Here is a 26,183-nt window from a genome sequence, read left to right as displayed (position 1 = left end):
GCAAACCCATTTGTGTTTGATTAATTAATTGATATTGAGGTGAAGAGTGAATTAAGGATGAGCGCAAACTCAGCATAAAACTATGGAACTAAGTAATACATAGTATTGATAAAAAAAAAAAAGGTATATTAATAAAGGTCAATACATGATTCGGGGAAAAACTGAAATCCAAACTACTGCTATTTTTCCTGCTTTAAATTAGAAATAGAAAATACAATGTATATATTAAAAGCAGTTAGGATCGAATGTGTACAATTTATATAGAAAGATTATTTTTATGTTTCTTTAATAATACATTTTAGTTTTTAACAAAGTGTCCAATTCAACACCAGGTTTCAGAAACATGCTAAATATTCTTTAGCATGTTTCTGAATTTTATCCTTCTTTTAGGAGAGGATTCTGTAAAGTAACCGGCTGCTCAGGCTCGTGCAACAAGCATGGATGCATTTTTAGTTCAGGATCAACAGGTTTCTTTCGTTTTTATGTCCACAGCAGCATCCGTCACTGCAGACTGCATGTCTGCTGTGACTGTTGAGTCAGAGCTTTTCCAAATGATCGAGCCTTTGCAGCAAGAGACACCGACTTCAGAGTTTATTGTGTGAACTGAAGTAACCCGTCTCAGGATGAACTACTCAGACCTCAGAGGGTCAGCAGGAGCTTTCTCCTCCTGCCCGCTTTGTTGCCGCTTGCTCACGTCAAAGCAACTGGAGAAAACCGCCGTGTTTTCTTTCAGGAGTTTCCAATTCGTCTCTCACCAAGAGCCAACGCTGAGAACAAAGCAGAGGGAATGAGAAGCGAGCCCACTTTCATCCTCATCCATCACGGAGGCTGCGGTTGCACCATTAGGGCGTGTTCGGCCTGAGCGAAGGAGCTGCTGCATCTTTTTCAGTTTTCAGGATGAACTCTGAAAACCTCTGATAGAACGCTTCGCTCCATAGTTCAGGATGATTTAAAAAATGCTTCCAGGTGTAGTTTCTTGAGTTGAGATCTAATATCAAATAAATAACTGTGCATCACCATTATTTATTGTCATTATATATGTTCAAACAACTATACTGTAGGAATGAAAAACATCATAAGAAATTAGTTAAACCACAAAATTGCCAAATAGATGATATACAAAACCAAATGAGCTACGCTTAGACATCTTTGACATGTATAGATAGCATTTTTATAACCGAAGATAACTTTTAATTGATTGGGCCTGGAAAACACAACAACGCCTCCAAGTCTTTGAAAATGACACAACGAAGCTACATGGACTAATAAAGTCTCAATACTGACGTAAAACTGAACACTAAAGATGTTTCAGGTGTTTTTGTTTAGAAGCAAAAGGAAACCAAAGAGAGGCACTCAAACTTCAACCATGATGAAGAATTATAAATCTTTTATTGTGCATGGATCCTTTGTAGATATCATGGCTATACAGATACACTTTAGATACATATCTATGATTATACATTTTTTCCATAACGAACATTGTAAAGTGATATGTCTGGTAGTATGTATAGTATAACAAATCTTTTTGGAATGTACGGTGTATGAGGTAACTGCAAACATTAAAATTACATAAAAATGGTCTTTTATTTTTGTGCATATTTTACTCATTTTTTGTGTTTTTTTTTCCTTTTTTAAATCTCTCCTGCCAAAAGGCAGCAAGCCCAGCGGAGAAGGTGTTAAAATGGCACACTTTGCAATCGCTATCAAAATAGGAATTTGAATCATTTCAGTGACAAAGAAAAGATGTCAGAACGTCTGAAAGACCAAATCATGTAATTACTCAGAATGTTTTGCAAGGTACCTGCGTTTCGTTTCTAGATTTTTTTTTTTTTTTCTCTTTTACAGCGGCAGCAGCGGAGATCTGCCAAACAACACTAGACCTTACAGCCAGTTCCCCACTGAAGACGACCCAGTGTCAGCAATCTGTTACAAATACTCAACGTACAGAGAAAAGGCAAATTTTAGATTTGCATTATAACACATTTATGTATCCATCACTTGCATTCCATGATCCATGACTACTCAGGATTGTTTTAATCTTCTGTGGAGAGTATTAACATATATTACTTCAATATTATAAAAAAATATACTTCACACATGTATGAACCAAAAAAAGGAACCAAAAAAAAAAAAAAAATCTAAATATAAAGAACTACTTTTCATTTTTCTCAGGATTACATGTTAACTAACTCCTAATGAATGCTGAAAAATAAAAGGAAATAAAACACATTTTAGTGTTTTCTAACACTAAAAAGAACATCAAAACTTGAGAAAATTAAGAAAAAAAAATGATACTGTTTTTTTTGCCCCCCTCTCCGATTAAGGCCTCTGAAACAACTGGTTTACATTTTTTTTTCCTTCTTTTTATTCCTGCTTATAGATGAGCTGTTTCAGTGACACGTTATGCGATACTACGACTTTTAAAACACCCAAAACACAAGTAGGGCTTGCACAATCTCAAAGTGTGCTCTATAAAATGCATCACAAGACCAAAAACAAATGCAGTCAGTCAAGATTTTCTTCCACTGAGGTGCAAAAAAAATCAATTGCCAAGGAGAAAACAAAAGTAAAACATATGAGAAAGCGTACATTTTTTGTGCTGAACGACAATATTTAAGAGAAAAGCAGCTGCATGATTGTAAAAACAAGCTACAGTATAACTATATGATAGTAAAAATAATTCAATGTTAGTTTGGTTTTCGTTGTCTAACTTTACGCTTTGATTCTTTTTTTTTTTTCTTTCTCCTCCACAAACCCTCCGAGCCGCGTGTCCTCGCTGTACAAAAATATACGAACATTTCTCCAGTCGTTTTTGCATCCTTGAACATTCTGAACTTGAGAAAGATTGAAAAGTGCTAAATGAACGCTCTGTAATGTGAAAGAGATTTTCTGTGACTCCCGCTTGGAGTAGAGTGGGGTGTGGAGTTAGGTTCCTTCATCTGGGCGTGAAGCCATCCCAGCCGTCTGAGCTGTGGCACGAACTACATAGAGTACACACACCTGGAGACACACACACGCACACACACCTCACTGTGCAAACACTGGCCCTTCAGGTCCCACAGTCAAAAAGCACGTCGGCTAAAGACAGAACCTACAAACTATTTTTTTTGGGACACATCTATCAAAAAACAGCTTCATACTGCACACAGAAATGGAAATATAAATATGGACAGTTTCTATACATTTAATAAACGTGCCATCTTCCCCTGAAATGAACCAAAATGCTTTCAGAGTTCCTTCTGCACGGGCGGCTGATCGCTATAGGTTAGAACTCTGAGCTGAAACCACGACTTTGGGGAAGAGGTGACAGAGTCAGGAGAGTCCGGAAGGAATCACAGGTGCCAAATGAGATGTTACATCCTCCATTTATAAACACACACATCCTGCTGCTGCTCCCCATTTCAGATAATGTGATTATGCCATCCAAACCGGAAAACAGTTAAAGTACAAAACAGAGAACACAAAACAACAGAGATGGAGAGGAGGAGGGAAGAATAAAGCTATAATCCTGCAGCCGGGCGGCACTGACTCCTCACTTAATGACGAAGTACTGGATGACAAAAGCGATGAGGATGGCGATTACGGCGAAAACCATGAGGAGGAGGAAGGCGCACTGCTCGTCCGTGAGGCTCTGTCTGGTTCTGATGGACTCCGTCCCGGTCCGGGAGCCGGGGCCCGCCGTGCCGCCGCCGGGCGCCGTGTCGATCCGCTGCTGAGAGAGGGTCACGGTGGGGCTGTAGGGGCCGCTCAGCTCCGTGGCGTCCTGGCACTGCCGAATGGCGCACACGCGGAAACGGTAGTCGCTGCTGGACTGCAGGTTCTGGACGTGGAAGGATGTGGCAGAACCTTTAAAAGTCTTTGGAGGGGAAAAGAACATCACATAAATAAATTAATCCCAGAGGAAAATTAAATGTTGCAACTCATCATACAATTTTCTTCACAGAATTGTTGTAGAGAATCCCAAAGTTGAAACTACTCAGAGGCAAAATCATTTCTGATGTAAATTTCTTTGATCCAGAAATTAGACATGTAATATTTTAGGAAAACTATGTGCCAGTTTCCTGGGTATTTTTTTCCCAATTTATTTGATCTAGAAAGTCTTTCAGTTTATTCAAAGCAACAAAAACCCATCAACCCTATTACATAAAATTATGGGCTCCAATTTTTTTATCATCATTTAGAAAAAGTCGTTTGATGTTTTAGTCCGACTTACTTTTAAAGGCTACTCCAAAACTGACAGTATTGATAAGAGAAGCAGACAAACGTTACCATGCTAACCCTGGAGGAGCTACATACAGCCAGCGTTACAACCGATTTCCATCACGACATATTCGTGTGTCAGAGCGGCCGAGTCAAAGCCCGGAACAAAATCTAAAGAGGGGAACATTTTCAATGAATACTTTTAAAAGTGATTGATAATTACTCACCCAACTGCTTCCTACCAGCTGGATTTTTATTTTTAGCCACGACTGACCATTTAAACACCAGAACGGATTCTGATTCATATTTTGGGTGACATCATGTTGTAGGAGCTGCCATCTGCTTTTAGATGTTTGCCAACCACTTTTCTGAGTCGGATCTGAACGCCTCCAAGAGTGACACGTTTCTCAAATTTTCTTCACACAGAAAACCACTAATAAAATGAAAATGACAGATTCAACTGATTGGATTTTATAGTTAAACCCCCCCCCCAAAAAAAACTATTCGACTACCAACAATGAATGGTGTAAAAAAATTACAATTTGAATGATTTAGGGCTGCAACAATTATTTACCAATTGATTCACAATCAGTCAAATAATAAATTGTCACTTTCTTTAAGCTTATTTTGTACAACATTAGAAATACATATGAGTAGAAAGTTATGGGTAGGAAAAAAAAATACATTTTTTTATATTAGTTGCAAATTGAATATATTTTTTATACAGTTTTAGCTTAATTACTGGTCAGACTATGTCTGCATTTTCCAGTTAATAATTAATGGATTACTAAAATAGTTGAAGATCATTTCACAAATCGATTAATCCAATTAATCATTTCAGCCCTGGAATGATTCATAGCTGGTTCACACAACCAAGCTATGAATAATGTCAAGAATAATGTCTCCTCTTAAAAACAATGAGAACGACGGTACGAATAAAACAAAGAAGACATAATTGAGAAGTCGCATCATTCAGCTTTCTGATTCAATTGCCGGGATGTGATGCATATCACATTAGCATAGCCCTGCAGCGGCTATCATTCCACGTTAACATGGCTGCAGGCCGTCATGAGGGATGAATGTGCTTGGCAGGGGCGAGACACCTGGGATACCACATGGATCAATGACCTTTGCATAATGGGCAATTTAAATCCGGCAGTGACAATACAGAGTGCTGCAGCACTGCAGTGACAACAACACGACCCAGAACCCATCTGCATCCCGATCTGCACCAAACCGCCTCTCTGAAGAACAATGGGTTCGCCGAAGGTAATGGGAGAAGGATGAGGTGAGGAAGTTACTGGTACCTGTTTGAATTCTGAATTTCCCATCATGCTCTGCAGGCTGTAGATGACCGGGTCCCCCTTCATGAGCGGCAGGGCCTCCCATGTGACTTCACAGGAGCTTTCATCGAGACGCTCCACTTTAGGGGCTGGAAGAGGGAAAACAGGAAGACGCACGTCAATGCAGCATTGCCAAAACTCTGACATCATACCACAGTAAAAAACATACACTGTGAAAGCACAAAATCTTAGGATTTACATTACATATGCTTGCACACTTGAAATAAAACTTGCAACTAACTTTGAGCAAGAAATATGAAATTGTTTTAAGACAATTTATAAATATTGATCAAATGTACTAGTTTCAATGGCAGGTTATTTCACTTATAAAACGGGAAAAGTGTCTTGTCATAACTCCAAAAATCTGCCGAAACAAAACAATAACTGCGAGTTTAAGAGACTCAAATCTGTCAAAATACTCAGATCTGGTAATCAGAAGCTAATTCACCTCAATAGACTGCAAGATGCTAAACGAAGCCTTCAAAAACAGTCAAATGTAACAGGTTCATGCTAACATTGATGCAAAGGTGCAACCCTGTACAATCTGAAACAGATTTGATCAATTTAAGTTGCACATGGAGCGTGGGCAAAAAAGAAACCCTCTTAAAAAAACACAAAGTTCACAGAGGGTATTCTGAATACAAGAAGTTTTAGGACACATGAATCTAGAACTGAAATGCTTAGGGTTTACACCAAGTGCAGGTTTCCACAAAGAATATGTTTCCAGCTATAAAGAATGAAGGTGGTAATGTAATATCTATATCCAATAAAAATATTCTTGGTATGGCTAATAACCGAGCTTTATCAATACCGTTCAACACATTGGAAAAAAGCAACCACATCGCTGATTTCACCAGTGATTCAGTTCAAATTCTTTAACTGGATCTCTGTCGCATGAGCCTCCAGCCCACCTTCTTCAGAAACGAATGGCAACAATGTGGAAATAAACATAGCTTGTTTACAGTGGACCAGGTTTACAAAATCAATGTCCGGAAATCAGCAATTTAACTTTGATCGGAGCAGACTTGGCATTTAATTATGACAGTCAGGTTGTTCTAAACCATGTAATTATAAATAAAGACTAAGAAACACATCCAGCTTCTTTGACTTCCACAGCTACAGTTTACTCCTCAACAGGAAGGTGTCATTTTAAGCCTCAAAAGTAAACCGTTAAAGTGTCTCTTTGATCTCAAAACAGTTAACTATAAGTGAAAATGTTAGTAAAAATCCTCCACTAAACCCTCTTCACTCTGAAAGTGGACTTCACAAACAATGTTGAGGAACACAGGCTATCAGACACATGACTGCCAGATACAAAAGGGCTTCTGCACTGACAATAGAGCCTACACCCTCATTATTGACTTCGCTGTGGGATCAAAAGAGGCTTTGCAGAGTCCGACAGCGAACAGACCACAAAGCCGAACAACAGCTTTCCAGATGACAGCCGACACCGTCTGTGGCTGCCGGGCCTTCTTGGAGTAAAAAGCTCAGCTTTGGTCAAATGGGGTTAAAAGCTGAGCACATTAGCTGTCAGCAGGACGCGTCTGTGGAACTGAATGAGAAGAAAAGAAGAGAAAGAAGTTGAACGGTACCTTTCACAGGAGGCGGAGGAGAGCGTGGGGTGGTGAATGTGTAAACACTGGAGAAGGGCCCTTCGCCCGCCTCGTTAAAGGCCTGGATGCGGAACGTGTAAGAGGTAGACTCATTAAGCCTCTGGACTTTGTGTGTGTGGCACGGTCCTTTATACAAGGAGATAAATCTGCAATGACAGGAGCATGAAGAAAGGAAAGGATTTAATGAGGAAAGCATAAATAAGGAGAGGAGAGAACCAGGCGCTGCGGCAAAATATACATGACTAAAGATAGATTCAGAACAGAACTCTGCTAAAACATCCACATGTCTTTCACATTTCACTACGTTCAAACCAGACTTCATGGTGTTTCATTCTGATTTTATACAATAGAACAAAAAGTAGCACATGCATTTTAACTGAAAGAGAATAACAATCTGAAAAGGGCAGTTGCATTCAATCTCTTTATTTTGATACCCATAAATAAAAATCTTGCAACTAATAAAAACAGCTCACACTCAGACTGGAGCTGGAGAGCGTCGATAAATAGAGATCAATAAACTTTAATTTCTAACAAACATTAAACGCAGGAACCGGAAGAGTCTTTAAATATAAAAAATAAGTAAACAACAAACAAAATGAATATCAAAGGCTCTCAACTGTCCTGCAAAAAAGAAGCTAATTGAGACCAATGAATCAGACTAAAGCCTTTTGTCATGAGAGACATGAGAAACAAACAATCATGCAAATAGAAATTATCAAGCTTGTTTTAATTTATCATGCGACTAATTGATTTATTGTGACAGGCTTAGTCATGACCAGATGAGTGTTTTTGCAAGGCACTGCAGCTCATTCTTCGGTTTAAACTGCCATCCTATCCAGTATCTAATCTCTAATCTACCAACCTGCCACTCTTGTCCCCCATCTGCAGGTGATACTGGGAGGCGTCTGAGGTGACGGATTTGGGTGGGCCGTCGCCCCACTTGAGCCTGAGAGTCTGGTGGCTGAAGGCGGTGCACTCCAGCCGGGGAGGCTGTGGTGGCAGAGGCTTCGTCTTGAGCTTAAAGGTGTGACTGAAGGGCCCCGATCCCAGGCTATTCTGGGCTTGGATTCTGATCCTGAGGGAGAAAGAGTAGAGAGGAGAACATCGAAAGGCAGCCGAGGGTGAGCTTTGTCTGCAAAGTTTTACACTTTGATATTTCACAGCTTTAAAATGATTTATCTGCTTTTCAATAAAAATCTCCTGCTTCATGAAGAGTTTGGTTTGTATAGAGATGGAGACGGTGCTAAATCCTGCAACAGTAGTTGGAGGGGTTAAAAAAAGCAGCAGACATGTGATGGACATTTTTCTAGGGCCATGTAGACATTTTATATCAGATGATATCAATATTTTTGTTTTGAATATCAATCATTTCACCAAACTGGTTATCTTTTTCCTTTTATAACCAATTTCCCCTCAAGTTGTTGTAATCGTTTTATTGGTTCCTTCCACTTTGTTCTTTTTATTTTTAAGCAGTGTGGTGGCAAAGTATTAAACTGATCCTACACACTGAGGCATACTGTGTGTATTCTGCACACTATTTGCAGACACTTGAGATCTTATAGTCAACAACTGCATTACTAAAGGCAGAAAATAATGTATTGCTTTGATTTGTCCCATTTCTTTTCTTGGTACAAAGCCCTTCATGCTGCACTAACATGCTTGTTTTGCATGGTGTGTTTCTGCTCTCATGAGAATCAGCGGATCCTGAAATCTGAAACTTTTCCACCGCAGCGCCAACCTGTAGCTGGTGTCGGGCTGCAGATGCTGGATGATGTATTTGGTTACTGGTCCGACAACGACAGGCTGCCTCTCTCCAAGGTCAATCAGGTAGGAGGTGATCTCGGAGCCGTGATTGCACGGAGGGTCCCAGGAAACCCCCAGGCAGGTCGACGGGGAAAACACCACCTGCGGGCGGGATTCCGTTTCCTCCTCTTCCTCGTCCTCATCTGCTGAAGACTCAAACTTCTGCAGCTCAGACTCCTTCAGTACATAGATGTTACTGACAGCTGCCGGTACGGAGCAGGGGGTCTGGCAAAGCACAGCCTCGCTGAAGGGCCCCACACCGGCGACATTTACAGCCTGCAAAACAAGAGCAGACAGTTTTTGTAATCTCTCAGGGAAACATAAGTGGAGCGCAGGTGTGGCCACTAGGTGGAGCTGTAATGTAAACATAACAACAAGCATATTTAATAGTTAACAGTAGCAGCAAAGCTAGAAGAGACTAGAACAAATAAAATACAGCTTAGAGAGGTTTTAAATGAGAAATGTCCTGATGTCTGGAATCAGGTATACAAATTCTTCACAATTTTAAATGAGAAGGAATCTTAAGAAAAGGAAAACTATTTTGTCAGCTATAGTCTTATGACTTTGAAAATATTCAAAACAATGCAGCCACCTGTTAAAGCAGTGCATCCCGGGGGCCGTTTGTTGCCCCTGGACTGAATTTATGCGGCCCATGGTTGCATTTTGCTCCCCCTTACACAGGTGGTTGATGCAGGTGTTTTTTATATTTAATCAGGGCAAAGTTATTACATTATTTTTACACAAAATTATTGTTATTCTATTTTGAGGACCATCTCTATACAGCAGATTTTGGTAGACCCAGATCTTCGTTTATCAAAGTTGTCAAAATGATTTTCAATAATAGTGGCATCCTGTTTTAATTACTCAGAATTGACAAAACCACGTTCTATTATTTGAAGTCGAGGACTTTCAAAATTCACAAAGTGGATCCCTCTATTTTAATGAGGGAAAACCCTCTTCATGTTTTGGATTTACAATAATTTACACATCCCATTCCAATACACAATTGGAGTACTTGTTTAATTAAAGTACTGCAGCTTAGTATATTTCTGAGTACGTGTTTAAAAACCCATCCAAAAAAGACAACAGTATTTTCTTTTTTTTCCTTTTCGTTTTTTCGGCCCGGCAGTCGTTGGGATTTAATTTTGGCCCAAGTGGCAACAAGTTTGGTCAAAACATTGAAATGCATGCAATAAATTTTGACTTAAAAGGAAAAATAAATAATGCATATCACTAAAAATCTGAAACGCTTGTTCAGAAGTGATTCAAGCCTCCAGCAAATATTTTCCGCTCAATAAGCCTGGTATAAAGTTTGATTTTATTGTCTGAATGCTTTTTTTCCCACCTTCCTAAGTCTTAACACTGCTAGTCATAAAATAGATTGGCTCTTTTATGCACTGTGAGCTACAAAGGCATGAATATGTTCTCTCAAACAATAGTTTCATTCAGTAAAAAAAGAAAAGCAAAACCGAGAAAACATTTAAACATGTTTAGAAATAAAAACCTTAAGAGTCTGTCAGAGCTCACCTGGACACGGCAGAAGTAGTTGGTTGCTGGCAGCAGCCCCTTCATTTCATGACTGAGTCCCGGTCCACTGTAACACACCTGCATGCTGCCTTCTGCTGCTCCCCACTCAAGACGGAACTCCGTCACCGGAGCGCCGTTGCAAGGGGGGCTCTGGAAGTCAAAAGACAGTGACAATGAGCGCTGATTACATAGTGCGGCTGAATGGAATTTGTCTATTATTTTTGCCGAATGATGGATATGGAAGTGACGTTTTTAAGTACAGCAAATTGGAATCCTTTTATGTGACCCACCAACACAAAATCGTGATTCGTAAACTGCCTTTTGCTGCCATTTCAGTTGGAACTCTTTTCGGGTTGTTCTCTACTAGGAGAGTCAAATGCCAAACAAGATGTCGATTATTTAGACATCTCATCATTTGCATCAAAATTGATATTGACCTCTTTACACTCGCCCATGTTGCTACACAAATGCACATTCAGCACAGCCTTTCGAACTGGTTTCTCTAAAACAAATGTTGGTGGAAATCTATATGGCACTGAGTATTTTTCTCAGTATCGATTTTGAAATTTTATTATTATTAAAACCCATCTCTACTGGCTTTCAACATCTAGAAGCTTCTACTCCTCCCCATTTGTCAGATTGGATCAAGAACATCTGTAAATATCCATTCCACAGATTCTCCCTTTTATTTAGCTGTAGATTTTAAATGAACCATTCCAACACATTGACATACTTTAATGCTCTCCTCCAGGAAGGTTGACTTCTCACAACAGGTGTATTTTTACTAAGATTAAATTACATACAGATGGACTTGGTTGGAAAAAAAATCAGGTAACTTGTGAAGGCAATAAGTGACACTGAATTGAGCAAATAAAGCCGCATTGCCAATGTAAGCTACGTTCTTAAATGTTTACATGCAAAAAAATAAAAAATGAACAGTTTTTCCTCTAAATCATGAAGAATTTTGGACATGCCCCTGACCTCTACTGTAGAATTGCGCAAATTTGGTCTGCAAGCATAGTTTACTGAGGCAGACGGACATTTTCTTATCTATTAGGGATTTTTTTTTTTTTTTACATTTCGGAAAGATTATAGATGCAGAAAATAGATTCCCCATTATTAATAAAATTCATTCGTCTTAATTTTGGAAAAACTAATGCCACAATTACTGATCTGCTTTTACTCAAAAGCAAATCTTGTTGTTCAAACAACCCAAAACATTTGGAAGCTGTGGAATTATCGTACAATAATGAGATTTACTGTACTGATTTACTGATCAGTTTTCTATAAAAATCTGAATAGAGAAAATAGAACAAAAAAAGGCAGAAAAAGTTAAAAATGTTATACAAAAAGTATAAACATTTGTGGCACCAGCTGTTTTCAGCTTAACAATCTTGGCCCTCTCACACAAAACCCTTACTCCCCCATACCTCCCGCCAAAAAAAAAAAAAAAAAGACAAACTAATGTATTGTGAAGGGCAACACTCACCTCCCAGCTCACAATGACACAACTGGGTGATTTGCATGTGGTCGTAGGCGCCTTGCACTGCTCTGGGGCTCCAGGACCCGTTGTGACCTCATAGCGCTCAGAGAGAGGCCCAAACTGTTTTGTGAAAAAGCAACAAGAACAATTTAGCCAATATTTCCTGTAAAATCCTTCTGTTATTTGGTGTGTGTTTCTCACCCCAGCTTTGTTTGCCGCTTTCAGTCGGAAGCTATAGGTCTTGCCGGGAAGTAACCCTCCCACAGAACAATCCAGCTCCGACCCCTGATAAACCTCCCTGCTCTCCTCAGACTGCGGTCCGCTGATTTCTACGCTATAGTAGGAAACCGGGCTTCCTCCGTCTGCTTGAGGGGGACCTGAGTAGTTTTGGTGAAAGTTAATAAAATGGAGATGATAAGCAAACGTTGCTATGCAAGAACGGCAAAGTAAAAGACTTTAAAGCAGGTCAGCAGGTGAACATTTGCATCAACCAACGCTAGAAAGTCATCCCACACACAGCTAAGTTTGAGAGGAATGACTCACCCCAGCGCAGTTGCACCTCCCTTGCTTTGGGTTTGCCCACCAGCCGAGGGGGAAGGCATGGCCCTGGGGGCACCGCGGGAGTCTGGACCTGCAGGGTTTCTGACAGCTTGCAAGAGAATAAAACACACCAATTAGGAAGCAGGGAAATAACAAAGCTGACAATCTCACACCATCCTCTCACTCTCCCCGACAAAAGACACTGGGAACTATTGTAATTTCCCAAAGCTTATCAGGCTCCAGCAGAGTAGAGAGAAGACAAATCTGAGTGCATTGTTTTGAATGGGTAGTTATATTATCACACAAACAAAAACAGAGACCCAACTCTTTCGTGACAAAGCAAAACGTGCAACTGCTGTTCCACCAGAAAACATCTCACCTATCTACCAAGGAAATGCACGCACGGACAAAATGGTTGATAGAGAAAATTAATGAAGATAGGATGAACTGAGCTGAATAGGAAAAAACCTCCTCTGACACATCGAGGAACGGTTAAATTATTAGCGGGATGTGTCGTACTTAAAGCATGGCCTAATCTCCGACCAAACGAGTTTGACTTTATGACAATTTCCAATTAAAGGAATTAGACGCACTGGCTGCCAGAGCTAATAATTAGTTTCCCTATCAGACAAGATAAGAAATGTATCAATACTAAAATAAACAAGAGGAAATTTTATATTCCGGAGAAGAATAAACAATTTGATAATTAAGCCTGTATGACAGTCTCATTAAAAACAATCTTGGTGTTCTTTAAAAAAAACGGGTGTTTTTTTTTCCCATCTTTTCTCTGCAGTCCAATTAAATTTGAAGTGATCGAACCTCTTGAAAGGTTTTTGTGCGCAAACAAACGTGTGGAGCTTTGTGCAGTGACTCACTGGGCTCTGCCCCCCCACGCTGATGCAGTAAAGCCGCGCCTGGTAGCAGCAGCCGGGCTTCAGACCGTCACACACGTGTTCCAGGGCGGGTCCCGAATACACCAGTCCCCATAATAAACCTAAAATCAGACCCATTTTAGGTCATTCCAAACCAATGAACTTAAATTACAGCAAAATGTAGTTTTGAGTTGAGAAATTTAACCAACCACTTAAGCCCTCGGACAGCTCCACGACGTACTTCGTCACCTCGGCTCCACCATTGTCTTTAGGGGGCTCTGAACAAAGAGACAAAACATCAGGATTATTAAATATAAGTTCTTATTTCTGATTATTCTAGGTTTATGTTCACAAAGTGGTAGGATGTGCACTTTTGTCACAAATGTCAATGCGTTTTTAAGATGATTTGCTGTGATAGATCAACACAAAGTAGAGCATATTTATAGAAAGAGAAATATGGTTTTCAAAAGAGAGAAAAAATTGTGGTCTTTGTTGTTGTACATTCCAAGCAGCTTCTAAAAATGGGCATTTTTGCCCACTTGAGTCATACACTAATAAAAATATTTCAGTCTGTCTGCAGACTGAAAGAACAATTCTGTACCAAAACAGCCTGAACCAATATTTTGCAGCTTTGACAGCTTTACATTTTGCACCCAAAAGAAAGAAAAAAAAAAAAAATTTTTTAAGCAAACACAGTATGGTCTAAACTCAAGCAATTTTCTGGAACACAAAGAATTGAGACATTTTCAGATCCCCAAATGTGTTTTTCAATTTGGAAAAAAAAATTTTAAAATTTGTCACAGATTGAGCACAGCCCTGGATGATGAGTTCGTCCAGTGACGTGCATGAAGGATTCTTGCTGATGTCTGAACAGAAAAAAAGAACTGATGTCATCCACTGTACAGACTAGCTTGGATGTAATTTGTCTCATCTATTGTTGGGCACCGCTTCAGGAGAAAAGTGAATCTGTAAACCGGACCTGCCAGGTTGTCGGCTCGAAGAAAGCATGGGAGGATTTTGCAAAAGAAACTTGGAGGAAATCTCACCCCAGGCCATTTTGAAGCTGTCGGGTTGAACTTTTCCTCGGATGGCAGGCCTGCAGGGACAGCTGGGTCTGTCTGGCTTTGTGATAAATTCCACAACCTGACTGGGGTTACTCTTCCCTTCTGAGTTGTACGCTGCCACCTTGTTAAAGTTCACAAATAGAGACAGTGAGAAGACAGTTTGACAAAATACTGGCAGTAGGTTACCTAAGCAAGAGCAGAAGGGCATCTCAAACTACATCTTCAAGATGTTTATTTCAGAAATTCGGTCCAAAAAGTGAAAATTGTATATTATACAAATTAAGCATGAAGTCGAATATTTCAATCATTTAGCCAAAAATTCAGTGTCTCGGAACAAAGGACCACCAATAGAGTAAGTTTTTTGTTTTTAAACAACAAATGTTGGGTCAACTAAAAGTTTGTGTAATGTACGGTATATCCAGTCAATAATTAGAGTGGGGTTATTTTGTGTATATTGCTGCAGAGCAAGAAGCCCACGTTGCTTTAACTTGTCTACAATTTTGGGTTTGGTGTCCAATCTTCCTTTTAGACAAAACCACATCTGCTATGTTTACATTGCAGTTAAATGTGACTCAAATCCACTTTTTTTTGTCTGTATGTGTTCCATATTTGGCTTATTTGTGGCAGTATGAACAGACCAGTTTCAATCTTTTCACCGCTCCAAGCTCACCACCCCCAAAAATTGTTCTTATTTGAGCTACTTCAGTATTAATTTGGATACATGTTTAGATGACATGACTTCCTGAATGGGGAAACTTTCCACTGGACCTCAAATAACTGGGTCTGTGTGCCTCTTAGCTCTTCATTCAGAATCCAGGAGCTTAATTGACTTTCCATCTGAAAAGAATACTCTGGATTCATTAATAAAAATCCATTCATTTTTTTCCTTAGCTCATGTAGGACAACTTTGATATCTCCAGAGATGCTAAATGCAACAAAAGTTGCAGATCTCCAGAGCCTCCGACTCTGTAGCACTGACTCCAACCGAAGTCAAACATTTGCCAATATCTGCCAGCCTTTGAATATCCTTTGGTTAAAAAACCTTTTTAAGGCTGCAGTTATTCATGTTACTTTTGCACCCTTTTTCACATTTTTCCTTCCATTAAGCCTTCTATTAATATAATTGGATACAGCTGTGATAATACAGTTTTATGATTTATTTCTTTTGAGGAGGGTTTTAAAAACTGTCTGTATGGGAAATCTGCAGTTTTTCCATGATACTGAAGGCTATAAAATGGCCATTATCTAGAATTTTGTATTAAATGTGAAACTTTACTGGTCTTGTTTAGTAATGTGGTAAAAATATGCTTTTTGGTCTTTATTGGCTAAAATTATAATCATTGAAATTAACTTTGTATAATGAGCATGTATAATACAGAAGTTTCACTCTTAGAACAAATTTAAATAATTTCTTATTGATCCACCTGCAAGTCATTAGATACAGCAATGCACATTTATGATATCTGCAATTACAGCATTAAGATCAACTATGCACACTACAACTTAAATCTACAGAAACCCTAAAAGCAAACCAAACACGCAATGAGCAAATGCAGCTTCAAACTGCAGAAATGACAGAAATCTTACTGAACAGAGATCTTTCACAGACTGAAGCAAGACAAACAACTTCGTCCTACATTGTGTATTTTGGTAATTGCAATGAGAAATAGAGGGATTCTATCATTCAGACTTGTGATGGTGTTTTCGCTGATAAAACACTTTCCCATCAGCATCATTCTTCCCAAATGCGTTGCACCGTTTCCTCTGGCTTACTACATAAACCTTACAATTTCTTTTATGTTCCACACCTTCATTTTATTTCATGTCCTAGAGGCAAAATATGGGGGAAAAAAAGTGCAGCTGCTGTCGGCATTTACAACAGGAAAATAACCATTATTAGGGAAAAATGGCAAAGAACCGTATAGAATGTAATGGGAAAATATAAAGGATGGTGTGAGAAAAGTTGCAGAAAATGATAGAAAATTTACAAAGATTGGAGAAAGGAAAAGAGAAAAAAAACCAATTCCTCTGAGCTTGACAAGATTACTGCCAGTCAAAGGGCCACATATTGGTCAAACGCTTTGCTCAACTAGCTTCTCACTGGGGCCCTGCATGCGATCAACACTGGATCAAGCCTGTTGATGCTTTCAGCTGCCTGCTGCTTTGCTGGCAGAATCCTGTAAATGGATGAGTCATATGGCAAACGTGGGGCTCTGCAGCACCACCGCCGCCACCACCACTCCACCCCTCCTTCCCTTCTGAAAGCTCGTCCAATTCACACACACACACACCGTTTCCTAAATTAAACCAGATAACCTGTTCTGACTTAACACCTCGCAGAGCTCGCTTACCCGAAACTTGTACTTGGTGCTCCTGCGGAGATTCCTCACGGTATGGGAGAGTTCGTCACCGTCATAGCTTGGCTGGAAGCCATATCCCTGGGACAGAGATGAACGGGGGAAAAACAAAACCACCAGCTGAGCAATGACTTACTCAACAATCACTGAAGCGTAGAAAAATAAGGGATCTGGGGGTGGGGGGGACAGCAACAGAGGTAAAGAGAGCTGCAGAGTTTTTGACAGCTAAACCTGCAGGTGGCATCTGAAGCTGACACGAACTACAAAGAGGTGTGTAAACCAATATGTATTTTTTGATTTTAAGATGGTTGATGTGGGAAAAGGAATCTGAAAGAATCTTCCACTACAATGGATAGCAAAAGTCTTCACACCAGCTAAAAAGTCAGCTTTGATGTGACATATAGCCTCTACATCTCAGTTGAAATAAAAGCAAAAATCATTTAGGGAGAAGAAATAAACAAAATGAATGTGATAATGTTGCTTTTGTGTAATTCTCTGTTCAGAATAAATCAACACATACCGAGTAATGATTCAATACCAATAATAATTTTTACTTCAATGTGACATATCAAACTTCTGCTCTTTCAGCATTTTTGTGAATTTTCCTTTCAATTATTTTGTTCAAACCAAGGACAAAATAACATATTTGTGTGAACAAAAAACAAAAAAGTTTGTCAATAAATTATTAGTTTAATAGTGTGCAAATTTATTTAACCACATTTTAGTTTCTGTTTCTTATTTCTCGCTAAAACATCTGCTTGCTTTTCAATTGAGTTCCACAGCCTACATGACCAATTAAACAGAATAAAATTAATAAATTATTTCTCATCTTTTTTATACATGCATAATTCAACACAGGTTCACAAAACATTTTAATATCAACTATAATTCAGGATTTGTTTTACGTTTTGTTCATTGAGTGCAGAAGAATTTTACAATCTGCAAAAAAACGTAAAAAAACAAAAACAAACAACCCCTAACAGAGAGTAGATGAAATGAAAAAACGAGGTAGTAAACCAAGGGATATACCGAGCCTTCTTCCTCCATCTCCAGAATATAGTAGATGTCATCCTCCTTGGGTGAGCTGCTGGGCCTTTGCCACTTCATAGTAAGAAAGGTCACTCCTGCCAGCTCCAGCTCTGGAGGGAAGGGTGGCAATGGCACACTGCATGAGGTGAACAGGTCCACCGCTTCACTGAACTCGCTGGGGAGGACAGAGAGAGACACACGACAGGAGAGGATGGGACAAGGAGACGGAGACACACATCGACACATGGATGAGGACAGTTAGAGAAGGTGACATAAAAATCGACAAAATGTGGGAAATATTCCAGCATGGAGAGCACAATGAAAAATAGCTCCTGTTATTTTAAAGTTTTCACATTTTGTCATGTTACTGCCACACAGTCACTGTTACAGCTCATAGTCATTTGCAATGAATTAATAGAGTGATAACCGAATGTTGTTCACATCTCTACTCAGCCAGAAGATAGTTGAGGTTGATGTGAAGACATATGGCGTTAACTACAAGTCAAATGTAGTTCAGGTTTTCACACCTGAACCAGATATGCAGCATTTGTTACATTTTTAGCTGATGTGGTTCTCTTTCACACTGCACAATGTCAAAACAATCCAAATTCTTTGAAAACAGATTTGAAAATCCTGTTCACTCCTCAACTGTGGAGACACTGCACCAAAGACCAAAACGAAACGTTGGGTTACTTAACGTAATCCCTGGTTCTTTGATAACAGAGTGAGGTGTTTCACTATGGGATGAGGCGATTCCCATAGTGAAACACCGAGCGAAGTTAGAAAAAGAACTACATGTAAACGACTGAAGAAAACCTTTACTACATGTACTTAGTTAGTACATGTAGGAAACTTAGTATCCACTAAGTGGATACTTGGTGGATACTACGTATCCACTTAGTGGATACTAAGTGCCACTTACTTCTTCACTAAATGTAAACAAAAATGAAGTAGAGTCAGATTTTAACGGTTGTAAGAGTTTTCTTTTGTCTTTGCCAAAAGACCACTAGGCATTTCTCTCGGTAGTGCTAGACTTGCATGTTTGTTTTGGTTTTATTTACCAAGAATGCCCTGCGCTTTTTGAGCCGTCTACGGTCTTATTGGCAATCAGAATTAATTTGAACCGTGGCAGAGTTTGCTTCAACCGAACCAAGACCTACGTTTTTTGCGGTCCACATAAGAGTTCGATTGTGCATTCACACTTCCCCAAACAAACTGGACTTTCTAGGCAAACAAAATAGTGTTTGATTAAAGTAGACTAAACAGGGCTGAGGGTAAACGCGTCCTGAGAGACTGCAAAACACATACTGAAGTAGCTTATCTCTGTAATTGCAGCACAAGTTGGAAACTGTGTATACTTTCCCTTCAGTTTCACAGTTGTGTGCTATTTTGAGTTGTTTTATCGCATAAGATTCAATTAAAAGACATTAAAGCTTGTGACAGTAACATACAAAATGTAAAAAATGTAATTCTAAGCAGTCCTTCAGCCTGCTCACCTTACACCCATGTCATTTTTTGCAGCAAGGCGGAAGGAGTATCTAGAAGCTGGAGTAAGCTTGGTCACGCGATACTGCTTCTGAGGCCCGTAGTAGCACTGTTCAAATGTGCCTGTGCCCTTTCCCTGTAGAAAACACACTGCTTAGTTCACCAGCAACTTTACGTCAAAACTTCACACATAAAAAGTGCAAAAGGTGTATAATTATGAGAAACATGTTACCTCATCCCACTGGAGAATATAATTTTTAACTTTAGAACCATTGTCACATGGAGCCTGTGGAGGAAAGACACATGATTCATCATGCATTAGAAAACAGACTATATACATTTCTAATTATCTAATCTAATTATTCTAATTTCTTTGAACACAAGTGAAATGTTTACCTTCCACGAGAGTACAAGTGTGTTTTTGGTCCCACTGGCCTTCTTGGGAGGACTCGGAGGGTCTGGCTCACAGCTCAATGTGGTAAAGCTCACCGACTCTGAAGGGCTTCCCAGTAAACAGTTACACGCTGCCTGGACCCTGAGGGGCAACATGTTTACACACACAGTTCCACTGTAAAATGACAAATTAAAGCAAGCAGGGGGTTATACCAACCTGACATGATAGTCTGTTGCTGGTCGAAGATTTTCCAAAGTAGCACTTAGCTCATGCACACTGTTTCAACAGAAAATAAAAACAGTGTTTTTGAGTTTTAAAGCAATTTTTCGTTGTAAAATTGTAGGAATTCAAAGGCTCTGTGGTCTCCTGTTTTGGACACACCTGTTAACGTTCTGGTATTTTCCATCTTTGCCATTAATAGAGAAGGCAACCTCGTAGCTTAGGTCCTCTGGGAGGCTGGTGTCATCCTCCACAGTGTTATTTTCACCCTCCGGTCTGGTGGGTGCGCTCCAACTGACCACTGCTCCTCTGGCCTGGATGTCTGACACCTTAGATATGAAAGTTTAATGAGTCTCACATAATGTTAGAACAGTTCCTTGTTAACCTATTCATAGCCATCCTGAACCTTCACATTTTGTCATTTTTAACTGCAGTACTCAATATATTTCATTGTAAGGTGTAGGGAATATAAACCTATATATATTTATGTTGTTTCCCTACTTCCTTTTCAAAAAAATAAGGTCCATAAAGTTGGACAAATCTTTGTCTTGCATGCTGCGTCTCTGCCAGCTTTTCACATTTAGAGCTACAGCTCATGTAGACTGGACTGTCTTTGTGAAAATAAATTTTCAAATCTTGCCAAAATTCTTCAATTCCATTTTTTGGATTAAGGTCCAAGCCATTCTAATATTTCAATATGTCTTAAGCAAATGTATGTGATTGTATGTTTAATTTTACGGGTTGTAGACTTGTTCGCTGGAAACATTCCAATCTCTAGACTTTTGTAGCTTTTCTTCAAAGATTTTTATGTATTCAAGAGCTGCAAGGATTCGAGAGCTGCAACAATTCATCAAATGGTTCCAGAATCTCTATTTTGTAAAATTCCTTGTTTGCCTCAAAGCTTTGTTAAATTATGTTTTACTATTTATCATATTGTGTTCTGGCAAAATGACCGTGTGTTGTACAAAGCTCTCACTTCTGCCAATAAGCTGTTGACGAATGCTAAGTGCCATTTGATGGAGGGAGGCACTACCAAGAAGAGACAAAGTGCAAAAAAATGTGGGATTATTTTAAGCTAAATGGAAAAGATAACTTAAATTGTGTACTGCAAAACACAATTAGTGTTTCACAGTAGCATGTCCTTGATGTCCTGCAACACCTCAGCAGGAAACACCCACTACATTGACCTCATTTGTGGTGACATTTTTGTATTTTTTGGAAAAAAGTAACTTTTAATAGAACCTGGCATGTTATGCATGTACAAGGAAATAAATATATTTTGGCTAAGGTTACATATATTTAATGACATAAAAAAAACAACAGATAATGTTCCCATGCTTCTAACTTGAGACTGACTTATGTTTGAATCGTATTGCATTTTAAGCAATTTCTTGTTGAAAAAGGAACTGAATTGGGATTGTTCAACCATCATTTTCTACTTGATATATTTCTTGTACTAGCTTAAGTTGCTACTACAGAACAGGGCACTTTTTAATTGGATCCCTCATTATCAGAATGATTGATAAGATTACTCGACTACCACAGACCTACTAGATCCCCTATCAACACTGACTAGCTTTCCTATTTCTGGTGAAGAACAGCGTCTCCACAGCATGATGTTGCCAACACCATGTTTGACAATAGAGGTAGTGAATTCAATGTGATGTACACTGATGCGTTCCCCTCAAATAAAACATTTAGCACATGAGGAAATAACTACCATTAAATGTTAACTGTAAATAGGAGTGTTATTTTGATTCAGCAAACAGGAGATGACATAATTATAATACCAATAACAGCAATAATAATAATATCCTGTTCTAAAATTTTCTAAATATCCACAATGATCCCATTTCCTGTGGAGGGAAAGAATACCAGATAATGCAGAGCAGCGTAAAGATTTTTTTAGCTGCAGGGATGTGCTGCTGTGCAACCCTGTGATTTTTCATTCTGTTTGGAGGTTTAAAATAGCCTGAGCTCGACTGCAGGGGGGATTCATATGTGGAAGAACTCAATCAGGTCAAGTCTGTAACTCCAACCGGCAGCCCTGGGCCTCACCTTAAGACCTCTGCTTCCCACAGTTCAGTTCAGTGGCCTTTGACCACCAGTTTTAAACAGTTGGAAAATAAGAACATCCACTTGCAGTACATTTGTCCTGTGTTGCCTGAACCAGGTTAATCTAACAAAAAAATGTCAAGCCTTAGTGACAATTGGTGTTTTTATAGTTTCAAGTTCACAAGCTACAAAACAAATTCATTTTTCAAGTCAATAAGCAAAACTGCATTATGAATATTAGGAGAGACAATGAAAATATTTTTTTCATAATTAAAGGCAGTAAAAGATAAGGCAACAGTGAATACCAACCATTGGTTTACTGATGTTGCTCAGAAGTGCAAGCAGGGCTTGAGCCTCTTTGTCGAGCTCTGGAGAGACAAGATGATGGAAGATGATGAATTTTGATTGAAAGAATCAGAATAAATGAAATGGGAAAAAAAACCCAAAAAAGTAACAAAAATTATACATTTTTAATTTGACAAATGTTGCAGGTTTTTGTGTTTATTCTTTGAAATGTTGACTGACGCTTGAAAATGCAATGATATAAAAGCAATCTGGCCACTGATAACTTTTCAGTTGTAATGGACGGCAAAACAGCAAAACCATAAGAGACACCTAAAAGACCCCGACATTACCTCTCGACTCTCCGTTTCTTCCCTTGCCAGTCTGCTTGTCGGAGCAGGCAACCCCATGCCTGAGCTCTGCATCGAGGCCTTTTCCTCCAATGCCGTTGTGAATGTCCACCGTTGGGGGGCTGCTGCAGGACTTCTGGGGTGAAGACGGGGGACTGTCCTTCACCTGTCCTACTCCTCCCCCTCCCTGACGCTCCTTCAGTTTCTTCTGAAGACGTTCATGTGTTTTGTTTGCCCTGTCATCCCTGTGAAGAAAAGACTGCCGTCCATGTTGGGAGTGAGAATCTGTAAAAGAGAGAGAAAACGCTCACAGGTCATTACAAGCTTCGAAATACATGGAGAGTTGAGTGTAAACATAGAAAAGCAACAAGCAAATATTAAAGCTGCTACGCTGTCTTAACTCACCCTGTTCTGAGAAAATATGAGCTGGGTGGTACTGGGGGATGTACTGGGAGCTCATGTCCCCTACGCCCCCTGGCATGCCTGTGTACAGATGAGGCGGCGGGCCCATCATGGCGGGGTGTGGCATGAAGGCAGGCAGGTGTGCATGGGGTGGTGGCGGAGGGTGGTGGAGAGGGGAATGACCCCCAGGGTGGAAATCTGGTTGCTGAGGTAAAACCAGGACCCTCCGCACTCCGTTCTCCTCAATGATCTAGAAGAAAACAAAGATGACCTGGGTTACCAACATCAAAACCTGTTAGAGTTCAACTATTAAAAGAAGTTTGGAGGGAATACTTGTGAGACGTATCCAGGAGGCACATAGATAGGAGGCACTGAACCGTTTGGAGACATCATGGGAACCTGAGCAGGACCTGTGAGAAGGGGAGAAACACAAAATCACCAGTTTACAAGCACTTTGAGTTGTCTTTGGCTGAAAGGTGCTATATAAATAAAGTTGCTTTGCCTTTAACCTGCAACAAAACAGCATTCACAGCCCTTCAACTTTTTCTCTCTAATTTTTGCTACAACTTCTAACATCAATGTATTTATTTTATTTTATGCGTCAAACCAACAGAAAGTAGTTTATAATTGTGATTTGGAAGAAAAGGGACACAAGGTTTAATTGTGATAAATTAGTCACAATTAATCTATTATTGAAATAATCATCAACTAATTTAGTAATCGATTAATCACTAACTGGAGTATACAGACTCAAACAATGCCATTTGCTGAAAGCATTTTAAAAAACAAACAAAAAAAAAATCTAAGTATGTTACACTCAAAACTCAAGTGGCAATTTTGACTTCACTTGGTTCAAATTCTGCAAATGAAAATCTCCTATTAAGCACATTTTGCTCTCCAATTATTAATTGGTTAATCCAAAAAATAGTCAACAGATCAGCCCCACACTGTGTCAAGCAGAAAGGTCTGAGTTTTTCTATTATTACTGAAACTATTAATTTTTTAGCAGCAGATGCATCCTTTCATGCAAATGATCAAGTGTAAATTAAATGAATACTGCATTTTAGGTAATAAAAGTTTTTCATATCTAAATGAAGAGTTAAATTTGTTTATTTGTTAATATAGTTCTAATGTTGTATAAAAAAGGTTTAAGTGGTCTAATGAAAAATCTGCCAATTTTGTTAACTGATTAATCAATAGAATGATTAAAATGATCGTTAGTAGTAGGCCAATTACAAATATATACTGTATAATTTCCATTTGTGAAAACGTTTGAAAACAATATTTTCCTTCTCCATAACAATTATGCAGTTCCGTGTTTTGTATGGATTACCTAAAATCCCTATCAAATATGATCAAATGAGAAAAAACGTTCGACGGACATGAATACATCTGCCAAGCCCAACAGGGACAGCTACAGACAAGATGTCACTCACAGCCACATCACAGAAAAACAAAAATCACAAACAGCATGTGGCACTTGGCTTTCTGACCATGATAAATCCACAGTGTTGCTTTTTGTATTTTTATAACTGTTGCATATTCATTGACTACACTTAATTTTTTTTTTTCAAATCCCACAGATAACAAAAGGAAAATATATTTTAAAAAATACCGTCCACTTCTCAAAAGTGCTGAGAAACAACAAAGTTTCCTGCTCCTTTGTGAGGGCTGGTTCACCGGCTTAGCTCAGCTCAGAGAAGTGACAGCTCAGCAGAAAGCCTCAGAGAGCAATCTCCGAGCCAAGTTTGCACATTAGCACATTTCTCTTTTCTTTCCAGACCTAAGACAGAAACAATGAGATCCCAATGCCAGAAATGGTACAGGGGAGCAGAGGGATTCACTGACCTCCCAAATAGAATGCATGACGAAGGATTTTCTTCCATTGAACACAAAATGCTTTAAGATGAAAAAGCTGCTCTAAATGACTTGCGATAATAGACTCACAGCTGCAAAGGATGGGAGGGGAACATAATAACACACCGAAACCTTGTAAACTCACACCGACACTTAACAATATTCCCCTAGGTGCCAGCATTCAACTTCAAGCTCTCATGGGAGTTTAACAGAAATTTCAAGCAGGTACACAGACAGTATCCAGTTTCTTTAGTACACACCATAAAACCTCTTTACTTAAAAACTGTTGCAGCTTGTAAATGACAGAGTTCAGGTGCAACTGACGCCGTTCTGAAGAGAGGTTTGATTTTACTTTTGGGAAGAAGAACTTTGTGTGCATCCCCACTTTTATAAAGTTTCACTAGAAAATCTTCAATTTTGAGTGAAATGACAAAAAACGTGAAGCACTGTGAATGCTTTCCAGATGCACTGTTATCGCAAACATTTCAATGACGTTAAAGTTAGAAGCATGACTCAGATGCTTTATTTAATTATTTTTTGTTTTTTCACTTTGTCTCTACTGAATGACCGGGAATACGGAGCTTGATGTGAGCTTCACCTTGTGATAGGTTCGCAAAATGAAGACTAAGCACTTCAGGAACACTGCAAAAGAACAGAGCCAATACATCTGAGCCAAGGTATGCTGTACCGTAAACCATGATTGGCCAGAATTTTGTTGCTGTTCTTTATGCAGAAATACACTCAGACAGCAATGCTGATATTTCACTACAACTAGTCCACTTCCACTATCTGGCTTTGTATCTGCAGGCGATATAAATATGGAACCTATATGTGACACAGTGAGAAAGTGTACACATTTTTTTACAATTCTTCACTAAATAACTACAAATACTGGGATTGCAACGTCTTTGTCCTCAGAAAGGTATATATCTGAAAAAAACTATTTAATGTCTCCGTATTTCATTCTGTCTTATAAAGCTGACTGATCACAAGGATCCTTTGCACACCTATTGAAGCAGAAATCATTATGAATAATGAATTATTTCACAATCATGATTCAATTAATCGATTTTTCATCGATTTTGAATTGAAACATGATGGTGAAAGATTCCTACCCGTAGTAATTGGCAATCCCTTATTTCGGTCTCATCCCTGTGATTCAACGCGTCAAGTCAGTCATTCATGAATCAACAGCAGCATCACAGTGAGACACGCTCCAGTATGTAAAGCAGTGACATTAGGGCGCTTCCAAACGGCTGATAAACTTATTTCAAACAAAAACAAGTAGGTCTATTAAAACCAAAAAGG

At 39.1% G+C, this 26,183-nt stretch overlaps 1 protein-coding gene across 6 annotated transcripts in view; it reads right to left on the bottom strand.

Annotated features, from left to right (window-relative positions):
* Positions 1-1,370: 1,370 nt before the first annotated feature.
* fndc3a (fibronectin type III domain containing 3A) overlaps positions 1,371-26,183 on the bottom strand; it is a 56,046-nt gene continuing 31,233 nt past the window's right edge. For all 6 annotated transcript variants that reach the window (XM_055027731.1, XM_055027733.1, XM_055027734.1 and 3 more), the window contains 23 exons: positions 23,352-23,428; positions 23,022-23,268; positions 22,620-22,901; positions 22,294-22,352; positions 20,092-20,258; positions 19,927-19,986; positions 19,713-19,851; positions 19,549-19,602; positions 19,328-19,452; positions 17,832-18,006; positions 16,797-16,883; positions 14,428-14,566; positions 13,591-13,659; positions 13,385-13,503; positions 12,513-12,618; positions 12,171-12,346; positions 11,976-12,089; positions 10,487-10,636; positions 8,895-9,235; positions 8,019-8,231; positions 7,136-7,302; positions 5,508-5,632; positions 1,371-3,856 (listed from right to left, as the gene is read on the bottom strand). In XM_055027731.1, the coding sequence (XP_054883706.1) occupies positions 3,533-3,856; positions 5,508-5,632; positions 7,136-7,302; positions 8,019-8,231; positions 8,895-9,235; positions 10,487-10,636; positions 11,976-12,089; positions 12,171-12,346; positions 12,513-12,618; positions 13,385-13,503; positions 13,591-13,659; positions 14,428-14,566; positions 16,797-16,883; positions 17,832-18,006; positions 19,328-19,452; positions 19,549-19,602; positions 19,713-19,851; positions 19,927-19,986; positions 20,092-20,258; positions 22,294-22,352; positions 22,620-22,901; positions 23,022-23,268; positions 23,352-23,428 (3,515 nt within the window). In that variant the 3' untranslated portion in view covers positions 1,371-3,532. The remainder of the gene's footprint in view (positions 3,857-5,507; positions 5,633-7,135; positions 7,303-8,018; positions 8,232-8,894; positions 9,236-10,486; positions 10,637-11,975; positions 12,090-12,170; positions 12,347-12,512; positions 12,619-13,384; positions 13,504-13,590; positions 13,660-14,427; positions 14,567-16,796; positions 16,884-17,831; positions 18,007-19,327; positions 19,453-19,548; positions 19,603-19,712; positions 19,852-19,926; positions 19,987-20,091; positions 20,259-22,293; positions 22,353-22,619; positions 22,902-23,021; positions 23,269-23,351; positions 23,429-26,183) is intronic.

The sequence above is a fragment of the Poeciliopsis prolifica genome, unplaced genomic scaffold (assembly GCF_027474105.1).
Source record: "Poeciliopsis prolifica strain line A6 unplaced genomic scaffold, Auburn_PproV2 SCAFFOLD004, whole genome shotgun sequence".
In the NCBI taxonomy this organism is placed as follows: domain Eukaryota; kingdom Metazoa; phylum Chordata; class Actinopteri; order Cyprinodontiformes; family Poeciliidae; genus Poeciliopsis; species Poeciliopsis prolifica.
The sequence above is the reverse complement of the archived record's forward strand: the minus strand, read 5'-3'. Positions and strand labels throughout refer to the sequence as shown.